Source organism: Lynx rufus, unplaced genomic scaffold (assembly GCF_022079265.1).
Source record: "Lynx rufus isolate CCGP_SWC_20201006 ecotype Redwood Valley unplaced genomic scaffold, mLynRuf1.p SCAF_1, whole genome shotgun sequence".
Taxonomy (NCBI): domain Eukaryota; kingdom Metazoa; phylum Chordata; class Mammalia; order Carnivora; family Felidae; genus Lynx; species Lynx rufus.
The window spans coordinates 177296572-177312201 of NW_025814823.1; the positions used below are offsets into that span (position 1 = coordinate 177296572).

Genomic DNA, 15630 nt, shown 5'->3' on the forward strand with positions numbered 1-15630 from the left:
AAAAATCATAAAAACATTCCTAACACAGTATTTTGCCACTAAAACTAGGTTACAGATTAAATGGCTTACCCAAATTAGCATAAACAGGTTTTTCCTTTTGTTTTTGTTTTTCTAAGGTGTGAGATGCCTGCCGGGCTCAGTTGGTAGAATGTGTGACTCTTGATCTTGGGGTTGTGAGTTGAGCCCCACATTGGGTGTAGAGATTAATTAAAAATAAAATTATTTATTATTATTATGTTTATTTATTTATTTTTGAGAGAGAGAGCACAAGCTGGGGAGGGGCAGAGAGAGAGGGAGTCAGCAAATCTGAATAAAGCAGGCTCCAGGCTCCAACCTGTCCGTGCAGAGTCCGACATGGGGCTTGAACTCAACGAGCTGTGAGATCATGACCTGAGTCAAAGTCGGACACTTAACCAACTGAGCCACTCAGGCTCCCTTTATTTTATTATTTTTTAAAGTTTATCTATTTAGAGAGAAAGAGAGCAGGGCGCAAGCAGGGGAGAGAGAGAGAGAGGGAGGGAGGGAGGGAGGAGGAGGAGGAGGAGGAGGAGGAGGAGGAGGAGGAGGAGGAGAGAGAGAGAGAGAGAGAGAGAATATGAATGAATCCTAAGCAGGCTTGTGTTGTCAGCACAGAGACCAAAGTGGGGCTTGAACCCATGAACCATGAGATCATCACCTGAGCTGAAATCAGGAGTCACTTGCTTAACTGAGCCACCAAAAATAACATATTTTTTAAAAGGTGGTTTTTACTTCTTATTTTTCACAGAATCTGGCTCATAGTTTGTTTCAGAAACAGTATCTGTTTTATAAAGATGAGCATTTAATGCTTTTTAGAATTATTATATAGAAGATTAAAACAATTTTTAAAATTGGCTACTCCCTCTTCCTACCTTCTAATTTTTTAGAAAGGGTTATTTCTTTAGCATCTACAGTTAGTATGGTTTCCATCTTCCTTCCAATTCAAATGTAAAAGCTCCCCTCTTAACCTTTCTTGTATAAAAGGAGTAGCTGCTCGCTGTTATTCAAACATGCACTTTTCTCTTACTTATAGACTTAACTCCAACTTTATTATTCTTGTGACTAAACATTGGCAGGTGTTCGGTTATGCTTTTCAAGGTCCATTTCTTTTGTCCTTTTTCATGCTTAGGGATATGGGAGGTATAAAAGGGTAATTCTTTGAAAACTTTTTAAAATCACCTTCAAAATACAGGTTGCCCAGAAATTTTTTTTTCCTTTTTCCTGGTCTTATCTCAAAATATATCAAATGTGAATAGATCAAACTATGTATAATGCAATGTAAGTTTTTAAACGTCAAGGCACTTATAAGTAGCTTAAATAGAGCATTTCTATGTAGAGGGAGCCCACATGATGAAAAGAACACCTGGACTGAGAATCAAGAGTAATAAAATACTAATAACTCGTGATGGTTTGAACTGATGTTATATAATCCTCATGCCTATAATAATCACCTACAACAACCCCCGTTTTAAAAGATGAGGAAGGGGCGCCTGGGTGGCGCAGTCGGTTAAGCGTCCGACTTCAGCCAGGTCACGATCTCGCGGTCCGTGAGTTCGAGCCCCGCGTCGGGCTCTGGGCTGATGGCTCAGAGCCTGGAGCCTGTTTCCGATTCTGTGTCTCCCTCTCTCTCTGCCCCTCCCCCGTTCATGCTCTGTCTCTCTCTGTCCCAAAAATAAATAAACGTTGAAAAAAAAAATTTTATAAAATCTTAAAAAAAAAAAAATAAATAAAATAAAAGATGAGGAAAATGAAACACAGAGAGGTTGTGTCCTTTTTCCAAGTTAGAAGTCATGGAATTGAAATTGGGATTTGAACTCAAGTCCTGGATTTAACAGTAACAAAGCAATTGAATAACACCATCAAGTCATCTCTGTTTTTTGTTGAGTGACCACACAAGTAATCTTCAGTGTTAATTCCATTTTTAATCTCTCCCACACTAGATAGAATACTTTGAAACCAGGGCACCTGACTGACTCAGTCAGTGGAGCCTGTGACTCTTGATCTTGGGATTGTGGATTCAAGCCCCATGTTGGGTGTAGAGATCACTTAAAATCTTTAGAAAAAAACAAAAACAACCCCCCCCCCCCCCCGCCCCAAACGGTATACTTCTATTAACACTAAAGAGAAACAAGTGGATTCTCAAGACATGGGTAGGCAGGATGCATACGTGTAGGCCTTGTTTCTGTTTCCCTTAAGTGAGAGTCCCGTTAAGAAGCAGATCATGGGGCGCCAGAGTGGGTCAGTTGGTTTAAGCTGAAGTCAGTTGACTTCAGCTGAGGTCATGATCTCATAGTATGTGAGTTTGAGCTCCACATCAGGCTCTGCGATAGCAGTGTGGAGCCTACTTGGCATTCTTGTTCTCTCCTCTCTTCCTGCCCCTCCTGCTCGCGTTTTCTCTCTCTCTCTCAAAATAAATAAACTTAAATAAAAAAAGAAGCAGTGCATGAATTCTGGGTTATTTAAAGGTCCCTATAGAGGTGCCTAGGTGGCTCAGTTGATTGTGTCTGACTCTTGATTACAGCTCAGGTCATGGGGTTGAGCCCTGTGCTGGGCTCCACGATGAGCATGGAGCCAGCTTGAGATTCGCTCACTCTCTCCCTCTGCCTTTTTTTTTTTTTTTAAATGTTTATTTTGAGAGGGAGACACTGCAAGCAGGGGAGGGACAGAAAGAGAGGGGGACAGAGGAGCTTGAAGGAGGCTCTGTGCTGACAGCAGAGAGCCTGATGTGGGGCTCGAACTCACAAACAGTGAGATCCTGACCTGAGCCAAAGTCAGATGCTTAACCAATTGAGCCACCCAGGTGTCCCAGAATTTGTCTTTTAAATTTTTTTTTTCAACGTTTTTTTATTTATTTTTGGGACAGAGAGAGACAGAGCATGAACGGGGGAGGGGCAGAGAGAGAGGGAGACACAGAATCGGAAACAGGCTCCAGGCTCCGAGCCATCAGCCCAGAGCCTGACGCGGGGCTCGAACTCACGGACCGCGAGATCGTGACCTGGCTGAAGTCGGACGCTTAACCGACTGCGCCACCCAGGCGCCCCAGAATTTGTCTTTTAATAAGCTTAATTGATAAATTTGTCATCAACATAAAGCTTAAGAATGAAAGCATGAAGACATTACACATACATGGAGACAGGATTTTCTCCAGACTATTGTGTTTAGAAATGAAACAGGAAATTAATATAGGATCTGTTGAATGACTAACCATAAGTTAATAGTATATTAATATATTAATTAATGATTTCCACTCTATCCTCAAAGAAACAAAAATGATTTGGAGTTATAAAATGTAAACTTACCCGGGGCGTTATGGGTGGCTCAGTTGGTTAAGCATCCGACTTGATTTCAGCTCAGGTCATGATCTCACGGTTTGTGGCTCGGAGACTGCTTGGGATTCTGTCTCTCCCTCTCTCTCTGCCCCTCCCCTGCTTGCTCTCTATCTCTCTCAAGATAAATAAAAATAAATTTAAAAAATAAAATGTAGGGGCGCCTGGGTGGCGCAGTCGGTTAAGCGTCCGACTTCAGCCAGGTCACGATCTTGCAGCCCGTGAGTTCGAGCCCCGCGTCGGGCTCTGGGCTGATGGCTCAGAGCCTGGAGCCTGTTTCCGATTCTGTGTCTCCCTCTCTCTCTGCCCCTCCCCCGTTCATGCTCTGTCTCTCTCTCTGTCCCAAAAATAAATAAACGTTGAAAAAAAAAAATTAAAAAAAAATAAATAAATAAATAAAATGTAAACTTAACCATTCTTCTGTTTCTGTCACCCCCCCCTTTTTTTTCAATTAGAATGACAAAGGCCTTGAAATAGCGGAGGTAAAAGATTGTCCCTGTGTCAGTAGGCTTCTCTGAAGATCATTGTCCCCTTAAATATGTGACAAAATGTTGCACAAGCTCTTAATCATGGTTTAACTATCAGATGGCTTGAGCAATGTACACAAGCTAAGCCACCTTTCACATGCTTGCTAGAAGACAGAGAGAGAGGGAGAGACCGAATCCCAAGCAGGTTCCATATTAGACTTGGTGCTTCTGAATGCTACCGTCTTAATAGCTAACCTGGTAGCATCTCCTAGTGTTTGACTGCCAGATATAAGCTTAATATAATTCCCAGGAAAGTGTTGTTTGCATGAGAGCTTGACATTAGTTAGTCCTAAAAGACCACTCATATTTGAATGAAGGGTAATTTTGATGGTCCTTTTGACATTGCGATTCAGGTTTGTAGAGGACCCCATGAGGCATAACGCATTGGACTCGAACTCTGTGAAAGTTTGATGCTTTGTGATGCTGCTGTGAGTGAGCTCTCCCCTGTAAATCTGGTTCTGAGATTTAAAACTTGTGTGAGAAGGGAACCAACATTATTGTTTTCAATGGGTTTATTATATGTATTAGGCAATTTTGCATGAGTTTTATTATTTAATCCTTACGACAGTTCTGAGATAGATACTATAGTCCTTGGGGAAACAGATTGAATATATCCAAAATTAGTGTCTAGATTAAAATTTGAGTATGATCAACTCCAAAGCTGCTACTCCTTGCATCAGATTCACTACTTCTCCTCCAGTCTTCTGGTCCTCCATTAGACTTGACAGTAGGCTTCCCAAATCATAGGATGAACCTACTGTTTTGTTCCTGTACAGTCTTTCTGTTATTTCCGTGCTTCTATCCAACTTCATTAGGCCTTCCTTTGCCATAAGAAGTCACATTTGTTGAAAAAGAGTTCGTGCCTTTTGGGTCAGTTAGAAAAGAGAAATCAGGGGAAAAAAAGGAAGGGAAGGGGAGGGGAGGGGAGGGGAGAATAAAGACAGTATTTCTACAAGCTTTGGAAGAGACCCCCAATGTGACAAAAGCCTTGTAGTTCCAGGACATTGCCCACTTAGTTAATTTTGGGAGGACAGTTTTCTATATCAGATTGTCAGTGTATTTTGAATATTAAAATTTCAACTGTATTGAGGTATATTGAAGTATACTAACAGCACATATTTTTAAATTTTTTTTAATGTTTATTTTTGAGAGACAGAGCATGAGCGGGGCAGGGACAGAGAGAGAGGGAGACACAGAATCCGAAGCAGACTCCAGGCTCTGAACTGTCAGCACAGAGCCCGATGCAGAGCTCGAACTCACAGACTGTTAAGATCGTGACCTGAGCCGAAGTCGGATGCTTAACCAACCAAGCCACCCAGGCGCCCCAAGTGTACAACTTGATCAGCTTTGGCATATATACACCATGAAACCATCATCACAAGATAACCTTTCGTATCTCCAGAAGTTGCCTAATGTAAAAATTTATTTTTAACTTTTACAAATTTGTTCATGTAGGGGCACCTGGGTGGCTCAGTCAGTTAAGTGTGTCTGACTTCAGCTTAGGTCATGATCTCACAGTTCGTAAGTTCAAGCCCTGCATCGGGCTCTATGGTGACAGCTCAGAGCCTGCTTTGGATCCTCCATCCCCCTCTCTGTCTGCCTCTTCCCTGCACGCACGCTCTCTCTTTCACTCTCTCTGTCTCTCAAACATTAAAAAAATCAAAAAAACAAAAATTTGTTCATGTTGCTATGTGGGTCTCAGGTAGTAAAAACATTAAGACTGACTGCATGCAGTCTTATAGGAGTGAGCATAGAGGGATAAGCAGTGAGGCCTTTGAATGAAAGGCAGAAAAAGGCCTCTTTTTTTTAACCTGAAACATTGCTTGGGAAAGAGTTCTGGCATTTAGTAAAGCTATTCTTATTATTTGTCATATAATTTAGTTTTATCTTTTTAATTTTCTTGTGAAGTATTTTAAAATACTTCATAAAATAACCATAGAAAACAGTTGACCGAGGAAAAGAGAATATCTGCACAAGTCATCTAGACAGAAGGTAAATAAAAACTTGAGAAAATATGTATGAAATTAGGACACAAGGTGGAGCCTTGGCAGCTTTCTTTCTATCATGGGGAGATTTCAGGGCTTCCTGACCTGGGGAGGTGATACCCTGGCAGTTGTCTATCCTGGTGGCCATCTGTCCCTCCTAGGACTTGAAGCCTGTGATAGGTTTGTGAGGAGAAGGGAAAAAAGACAGGAGCATCCTTGCACTGAGACTGCTTGGTGAGCAGTGTAAGCAAGCCTGACCAGAACTTCTTTAGAACTAGTGAATTTGCTAAATGAACCATACCCTCAGGGTCCAGTGGGCAGTGAGTAAAAACCTAGAAATTGCAAATGCAAACATAGCTAAAAGTGATTTTAGAAAGGTAGAAAAATGCCTACATTATTGACATTCAAAGTGGTTATTTCCTTCTTGTGTTTAAACGTACACATCTTAAAACTCTCCATCTTACAACTTTGCCCTGTTGTTCATACATTCCTCACATATGGTAGGTGAGACAGTGACAGTAATAGATCCATTTTGTCACTACATTTGGTGGCCTCACAGCACTGAAATTTAGTCACCGTTTTCTTTTGCCTCATCTTCCAGTTCCTTCTTGGATCTTAATATTGTTCATATCATTGGCAGTTGTGTTGGTGGGCTGCATTTGGACTGTTGGCTTCTTGCTCCTTGTGATTCATGTTTGACTTTTCATCCCTCTAAAAGTTTCCTCTTCATGGGGCACCTGAGTGGCTCAGTCGGTTGAGCGTTTGACTTCAACTCAGGTCATGATCTCGCGGTCCATGAGTTCGAGCCCTGTGTTCGGACTCTGTGCTAACAGCTCAGAGCCTGGAGCCTACTTCGAATTTTGTGTCTCCTTCTCTTTCTGCCCCTCTCCTATTCACACTCTGTCTCCCTCTCTCACTCTCTCTCAAAAATAAACAAACATTAAAAAAAATTTTTAATTTTCCTCTGCCTTCCCTCCCCCCTCCCATGTCCATTTCTTTCTTTCCATTAGCCATATCACTTGGGAACCCAGCCCTGTAGTTTTACCCCTATGTTACACATTTACTTCAGGAATCAGATTATTTCAGTCTATCACTTATTGTGTCTGACCCTGGACAAGTTCTTTCTCTCTGCTTCAATTTTCTCATTTGTAGAATGAGTGGAATAGACTGGCCATAGAGGGCTATTGTGAGGATTAAATGTTAATGTGTGAGAAGTGCTTAGAGCTAGAGCGAATGTCTGCTTTTATGTTCAAACCTGTACATCTGAGATTATTACTCTACAAGCTGCTCTTAACCCTTTTCCCAGTATGCCTTTTCAGTTACCTGCACATAATTCAGTTGAAGTATCTCGCTGAACCTGAAGCAGTTAAGAAACTAAGCAAAAAATCTTGTAACCCTAAATTCTCTGTCACTCTCATTTCCTATTTAGGTGATTCTTTCCTTTTTCTTTTCCATCATCCATAACCACTCGATAGGTCTGGCCAGTGACCATATTCTCTCAGATCCAATTCTTTCCATTGCTGTAGTCAGGCAGTCATTTCAGCAGGTCCCCCTGATACCAGGCATTGTCTCTTTATACAAATGATAAAATAGCCTTCAGCCTTTTGTTGTTCACTAGCCTAACCCTAGCACCTGGAACATTGCTTGGCATATAACAGCCACTCAGTATCTGCTGGATGAATAACTCATGTACTGTATCAGCCACCTCCAGTTACTTCCTACATTACGAAGTCTAAAGTCCCAAATCTTTCTATCAGGTTGCCACTGTTTCTGTCTATCTAGTCATTTCACATCATCGATTCTCTGTTCTACCTTAGCAAAATCACTTGCTATTTCCTGCTTACCTTGTACTAATTCTTGTTTTATCGTTCCTATTTCTTGAGATGCCCTTTCCGTGTCCTGCCCAGAACACACTCTTTCTTCAGAATTTCTCCTCCTTTGCTCTGTTAACTTTAGTCACTCTTCTGTTGTGTGATGTCTCAGCTTTTGTTTGATTTTCAATGTGTCAGTTTATACTTAAAATCTCTGGTGGGTTTGCTGTATCTGCTTACCTCAATTAGAAGTTTCTGGGGATCTAGGACAATGTTGGCTCTCTTGTAACCTTTTCTCCCTAGGGTCTTACACTCTTCCACGTGTTTAGTAAATGTACCTGCAACAACTCTGTGGACTGTGAAGATTCTTTTCTAGTAGTCCTTGTGAAGTCCTACAAAGGTGTGTTAGAGATCACTATTAGAGCATTGTGTCTTTAGTGTAGAGATTTAGGGCTAATAAACAATGGAGGATTGGGAGTGTATTGTTCAAAACTCTGGGCCTACAGAGAAGGCATTCTGCTCTGAGCAGGTAATTCTGGGGTAATATTCAGCTGTGGGCTATATATATTGTCAGCAATGATTGTTTTTAATGATAACTTATGATCCCAGATATTTGGGGAGAAAATAACCAATAAAACTATAGCTTAAAGTGTAACAAAATCATATCTGACTTCCCCTATTTAGTTATTTAGAGCATGTTTGTAACTCAGATTATAATTTGACAAAAGTGAGGAAAAGAGTAAATCAGAAAACTTCATGTTAACGAAATGCAAGTTACCTTTCCCAAAATATTAAAATATGGAAGCTAAGCAATACGAAGTCTGGATAGCTTATTTCCAGCATCATAGACATGAGTGCTGCCTGAGCTAGAATAAGAAGATATGCCATCTACTGGCATCACTTCCATGGAATTTTTATTCTCACCTATTTAAGTCTGAAAACTGAATTTCTGACTTGTTGGGCTGAAGGGCAGAAGGGAAGACTGCATTCCAGGGGCACCTGGCTGTCTCAGTCAATAAAGCATGCAACTCTTGATCTTAGGACTGTGAATCTGAGCCCCACATTGGGGGTAGAGGGTACTTTAAAAATAAATAAATAAATAAAATCTCTTCCTTTATGATATTATCTTAAAAAGGTGGGGGAGGGAGAGAAATGAGTGAATGAATTGGCAGAAGATGCCTGAAATTAGCATTTTGGTTTTTTAATTTTGTTTTTTTAAGTTTATTTATTTACTTTGACCAAACTGACACAAGCAGAGAAGGGGCAGAGAGAAGGAGAGACAGAATCCCAAGCCGGCTCCATGCCATCAGTGCAGAGCCCAATTTGGGACTTGAACCCACAAACCATGAGATCACGACCTGAGCTGAGACCAAGAGTCGGACGCTCAACTGACTGTGCCACCCAAGTGCCCCTGAAATTAGTTTTAAGAAAAAGAGAGAAGGGGCGCCTGGGTGGCCCAGTTGGTTGAGCATCCGACTTCGGCTCAGGTCATGATCTCGCTGTCCGTGAGTGAGTTCAAGCCCCACATCAGACTCTGTACTGACAGCTCGGAGCCTGGAACCTGCTTCGGATTCTGTGTCTCCCTCTCTCTCTGCCCCTCCCCCACTCATGCTCGCTCGCTCTCTCTCTCTCTCTCTCTCTCTCTATCAAAAATAAATAAACGTTTAAAAAAAGAAAGAGAGAAGCCTGCTATCTATGGCATAGGGGCATTCAGATGTAAAAAGAGCCAAAGTACCTATTTGATTGTATGTTTGTTTTGAGATTGGCATGCACTCCTGTTGTAGCAATGTACAAAAGCTGCTATGACATCTCTAGTCCTTTTCTAAAGAGCTGTCTTTCAGTCTGGACATGGTTCTGCTTGCCATTTGACTGCTTTTGTTTGCAGACCTGCTATTTTATATCTGTCATGGCACTGACGACAAAGCAGCACATGCAAACCTGGAAACCACTTTAGAGATTTTCTCCTGCCTCATTTTGCTGAGTGAGAAGCATATTTCAGGTTAAAGAATATTGCTTAAGGTTGCACAGCTAGTTAATAGCAAGGCTGGGAGTTTCATCTTGGTCTCTAGATTTCGAAGGTAATGATTTGGAATGGTGCTTCTCTAAAAGAATGTTTTTCTAGCAGAACAATTATGTAGATATGCTCTGGTACTTAGGCTGACCATACTGACCCCCCCCCCCCCCCAGCAATATCAGTGGGATATATATCTGAGGTGTTTCCTTAATAGAGGTGATGGGTCTTTAGTGAACTCTCCGTGTTCTCTCTCCTAGTTCTCCTGGTGGCCAGCCCAGCTGGAAGACACTAGTAGATTTCTTTGCCTCAGGACTAGGCTATATAAATAGTGAAGTTTGCACAACTGACTCTACCATTATTTATAAATAGCGTTGGTACTGCAACTGTGCTTGAAGTGTATCCATTTCTGCAATGTCCTAGCATTCGCATTAATTAGTGAACAACACAGAGGCTGAATGATATCTTTAAACACAGGGGCACTTGGGTGGCTCAGTCACTTGAGCATCCGACTTCGGCTCAGGTCATGATCTCGCGGTTGATGAGTTCGAGCCCCGCGTCGGGCTCTGTGCTGACAGCTCAGAGCCTGGAGCCTGCTTCGGATTCTGTGTCTCCCTCTCTCTCTGCCCCTCCCCCGCTCATGCTCTGTCTCTCTCTCTCTCTCTCTCTCTCTCTCTCTGTCAAAAATAAATAAACATTAAAAAAAAAAATTTAAACACAGAGGAAAGGGGAGATTCACGTGTGTTATGCTTGGTGACTGAATTCTCACCCCAGCCTGTTTTCATGTAATTTAGAAGACAGAAGCCATGGTGGGCTGGTGACTGTTCCAGTCTCATTTTGGATGCCTTATATTTTCAGCCTATTGATAGTGGCCACAAAGTTCAGTTCATTGACTTATTTGTTCATTAATAAGTATTTCTCAGTGTCCCAACCCCATTCTCATTAGCCTGTGTGAGTGTTTTGAATATGGTAGATGTTTTTATTTTTTATCCAAATTGATAATCAGCTGACATTAATGTTCCAGTTTGAACAAAGGACGTGATATGAATAACCTTGTAAGAAAACATTCATTATGTATTCTTTCAAGCTTCCCAGGGGAAGTCCTGGTAATTATAATGCAATTTATGCTTTATAAAGAAATCAACCATTAATACCTCCTTCTAAACCATAAATGATTTTTTTCTCTCCCCTGAGCTATCTGGTTATAAACTTCTTACCCCTTTTGTTCTTCCTTTTCAACCCATAACTTCTCTGTAACAGATTAACTAATTGGGGTTAAATAAAACCCCTCAGTCATTTTTGTGGTGACGGTGCAAATGAGGTTCATCTATAAGCCAGGAGCCAGAGCAGCTGGTAAGCTCATCATCTCCAGTTTGTGGTGTCTTTGACGAAGGACTTTTGGCTAAGTATTTAGGAAGTTGAGGCACTGAGGGAACTGCTCTGGAACACTGTGTTGGGGTGAATTGGGTTTAGAGATCTGTTTTTTGCTTTTTTGGTTGTTAAGGTCGCTGATTTATTTCTTTAAAAGATATCCCAGCACAATTTGAATATCCCCTTAACTTGGTCCAAACACTAATAATATTAGTAAATTTGGATTCTGTGTGCTTTTTTTTCCCTTTACCTTTTTTTTTTTAAGTTTATTTATTTTGAGAGCGAGAAAGCAAGCACCAGTGGAGGAGGGGCAAAGACAGAGACGGAGAGGGAGAACCCCAAGCAGGTTCCATGCTGTCAGCAAGGAGCTTGATGCAGGTCTCGATCTTACAAATCGTGAGATCATGACCTGAGCTGAAATCAAGAGTTGGATGCTTAACCGACTGAGCAACCCAGGTGCCCCTCTTTTCCTTTATCCTCTTTTAATGAAAGTGTGAATCAGGTACGAAATGGCTTAGAAAACGTGAGGGTAAGGGGCTAGGGTCCTGGTTAAGGTAAGGTTAAGACCAGATAATTGGCCATGGGCCTTCATGATGATCTTTGATGAGCAGCTGGCAGTGATTGGCCTTATATATTTTTTCTCCTCTACAGTGGCAAGCTAGCAAGAGGCTTGAGCATTTTGCAGGGTATAAATAAAAATGCATTCATTGAGCTGAAACTCTTACTCATATCTTTTTGAAGGTGCACTTACAGAGTGCTATGATGAACTGGGAAACAGATACCAGCTTCCAGTCTATTGCTTGGCACCACCAATCAACATGATCGAGGAAAAGAGCGACATAGAGACTCTGGATATTCCTGAGCCACCACCTAATTCTGGATACGAATGTCAGCTCCGTTTGCGCCTTTCCACAGGCAAAGACCTCAAACTTGTGGTCCGCAGCACAGACACGGTATACCACATGAAGAGGAGGCTACATGCAGCAGAAGGAGTGGAACCGAGTAGTCAGCGATGGTTCTTTTCTGGCAGACCTCTCACCGACAAAATGAAGTTGGAAGAGCTGAAGATCCCAAAGGACTATGTTGTACAGGTTATAATGAGCCAGCCTTTGCAAAACCCAACACCAGTGGAGAACTGATTGGTCCTATTGGCTGGTCCCCAGATCCCTCCCGCCCCTTTTTATTGTTGTTGTCATTTCCTACTCTATGGCGTGAAATTTATTTTCACTGCTCTGAATTCCGTATGAATGGATTTAGTTCTGAGGAATTACCAGTGAAAAATTCCATCTGTGATGGAGACCAACAAAAATAATTAATAAAACACAAAGAGCCAGCCTTTGAGACTCATGTAATTACAGTTTCTAATTTGTAAGGCAGTTAAAAAATAGATAACCATTTATTTTAAAATAGCCAACAACAATGTAATGACTGTATTTAAACAATTTGGACTGTAAATAGAATGTTATGTCCATGAAGAACAGCACCAAGCACCTTGTGAATACAGAATCAAAAAAAAAAAAATAGATTCAAGAAATCATCAATAACAGTTATAAAACTTGAGCTTTTTAAAATGGAAACTGAAAAGAGCAGTATTCAAGGTTCACTTCTATTCTGGTCTTGATTCTTTGCTCAATAGTATTTAGCCATAAAGGAGTAGAGACTGGCAAATTGTGTTTTAGTATTGCTTTCCCCATCCCCATATCTTGAGCTCCTTATTTACATTCACACTAAATTTTGGTGCCTTCCAACACATTGGTGGCAGGCACCCTTCTGGAACACTAGGCAATAATTTAGTGCGGTCAGATTTCTGATTTTCAGCTGATACTCACTTGAAAAGTCACTTGTCCATTTGCTGCATAGATATTTTGAAATGTCTCTATGATGAAGCTGTTTTTATATCCAGGCTTAGAAGGTCACTACAATGTAATACCTTCAATTCATCTACCTACTGTGCTTGGGACTTTTCAGCATGTTCCCCCAAATGCACTGGGCCAGGGAATGCAAGGAATCAAGGGCAAGTGTTCCCACTGTAAGATAATAAGGTAAATTCTCTCTTCTCCCCCACTCTGCAGGAAGGGTGTAAGGAAAACCCATTGTATCTGTGCCTGGGAGAATTGTGCCTATTTTCAGTCTTTAAGAGAAAATTTCAACTCCTGATTTACTAGTATGTTTACGGACATCGCTTAAACATCAGCAGTGAGACCAAATGATGAAATATTGCTTTATATGTTAGTGCTTTCCAGTTCACTGTTACCTCTACTTGTGGTGGATGACAATTTTCCTCTCTCGTCTTTCCTAGCAAAGAGTCCAGTTAAGAACCATCTGCAGATTAGATGAGAAGACAAAAAAATCTGATGAGAGCGCCTGATTCTCTCACGCTATGACTGGAATAAAGCTGCCAAGGGTTATATTTAATTTGGAGCCTTTTCGAAGTTCCACAAATGAGAAGGGGGCTATCCCATAATCACTGTAGCCCCAAGCCTCGGTGAGATGGCAAGGTAGAGACAGGAAGGTGCTTATACTGCTCTCCCTGGAAAATGATCAGACCTCCACACCTTATTTGGATGAGAAGCACTATTATTAATTTTAATGGCAAAATGAAACTGCTAATTAAATGTAAAGTTTAAAATGGCATTAAATTTCCTATAGCCTGATTAGATATAATATCTGTAATTGTAACTTCTGTTTGAGAGCTTTACTTCCCTTTCTTTATGCAATCATCTTAAAGATTGTGGCTACATTTAATTTAGGATTGCTAATAATTGAATCTAAATTCAAGAGACGATAGCAGCCTTCATTCCGAAGGAGTATTTTGATATTTGAAGGTAGAGGTTTGAGGGTATTTGACTGTAACGCCCTGTCATCGAAGAGTTTCGTTGTCATTTGTGTGCCACATTGACTAATAGCACATCTCTCAAAGTCAGACAACTGGAAAAGTGTTCAAACCTATTTTTCTTAAGTTACATTGGGTGATATCATCAATAATCTATGGTTGGTAAGAAGTTTTCTTGTTTGTTTAGAATTTGAGCTCTCAAGAATTTATTTTGTTTTAAAGGAAAATATACTTTGCATAACAATTTTCTGGGCATGTTTAACTAACCTGGATGAGAAAACCATGGTGCTGTTTAATGTAAATAGATTGATATAAGATTGGACCAATACTTGATGTGTACAATTTTAGTATGTAGGGTTTTTGTGCTTTTTTAAAAAAAAAAAAAAAGTTCAATTTTTCTCTTTGTCTTGGCTTTTATTCTGGGTTTTTGTTATTCACTACAGAAGGGTAATCTGCCTCATTCTAATGAAACCTCTAAGAAGGTTTTTCTTCTTTTGAAAAACCTTACCTCAATAAATAACAAGTTCATTATCACCAGACTTTGGCTCTGCTATGCCAAACCATACATGGTCATTTATAGATATGCTTTATCTTTCACATTGAAATCTTGGTCTAAAGTAAGCTGTTGTGTTTTTTCTTTTTTTTTTTTTTTCCTCTCTTTTAGAGCTAGAGTGTGAGTAGGGGAGAAGGGCAAAGAGAGAATCTTAAGCAGCCTCCATGCTCAGTGCAGAGTAGCAGAGCCTGACACGTGGCTCGTTTCCATGACCCTGGGATTGTGACCTGAGCCAAAATCAAGAGTCAGATACTCAACTGACTGAGCCACCCAGGTGCCCCAGCTGCTGCTGCTGTTTTTTTGTTTTGTTTTTTTGAGTCATAATTCAAAACTCATAATTCCGTTTTCTAGAAACTGAACTTTCTTACCCGTTTGCATCAAAGTGGCAGGTTTTGATAATTATTTTATTTTTTAATTTTTTAATGTTTATTTATTTTTGAGAGAGAGCACAACCATGGGAGGAGCAGAGAGAGAGAGGGAGACACAGAATCTGAAGCAGGCTCCAGGCTCTGAGCTGTCAGCACAGAACCCGACACGGGGCTCAAACCCATGAACCATAAGATCATGACCTGAGCTAAAGTCCTATGCTTAACCAACCGGGCCACCCAGGTGCCCCTAATACCAGGCACCCCAATTAATCTTTTATTCAAAAAAGGTGATAAATACACATGGAGGGGAAATCCAAACATACCAAAGTATCCATTCCCTAGATATAACAACTCTTACCACTCTTCTGGGTATCTTTAAAGATGTTCTATCACAGCAGTTCCTCAACTTGAGCATGCATCAGAATTACCTAGAAGGCAGGGTGTGTCTCGGTCGGTTGGGCTTCCGACTTCGGCTCAGGTCATGATCTTACGGTCCGTGAGTTTGAGCCCCGCGTCAGGCTCTGTGCTGACAGCTCGGAGCCTGGAGCCTGTTTCAGATTCTGTGTCTCCCTCTCTCTCTGCCCCTCCCCTGCTCATGCTCTGTCTCTCTCTGTCTCAAAAATAAATAAAAACATTAAAAAAAAAATTTAGAATTACCTAGAAGGCATATTAAAACACACATTGCTGGACTTTTCTCTTGCGAGTTCCACATTAGTTCTGACTGGGGCCACAGTAATTTGGTTTTCTGAAATTCCCAGGTGCTATTGTTGCTGGTTGAGATTCACACCGTTAGAACCACTGTTCTGGTGTACCTTGAATACATTCAC

General features: G+C 41.0%; 1 protein-coding gene across 1 annotated transcript in view; it reads left to right on the forward strand.

Annotated features, from left to right (window-relative positions):
• UBTD2 (ubiquitin domain containing 2) overlaps positions 1-14287 on the forward strand; it is a 63764-nt gene extending 49477 nt beyond the window's left edge. Inside the window, exon 3 of the mRNA XM_047091161.1 lies at positions 11791-14287. Within this exon, the coding sequence (XP_046947117.1) occupies positions 11791-12188 (398 nt within the window). The 3' untranslated portion in view covers positions 12189-14287. The remainder of the gene's footprint in view (positions 1-11790) is intronic.
• The last annotated feature ends 1343 nt before the right edge of the window (positions 14288-15630 follow it).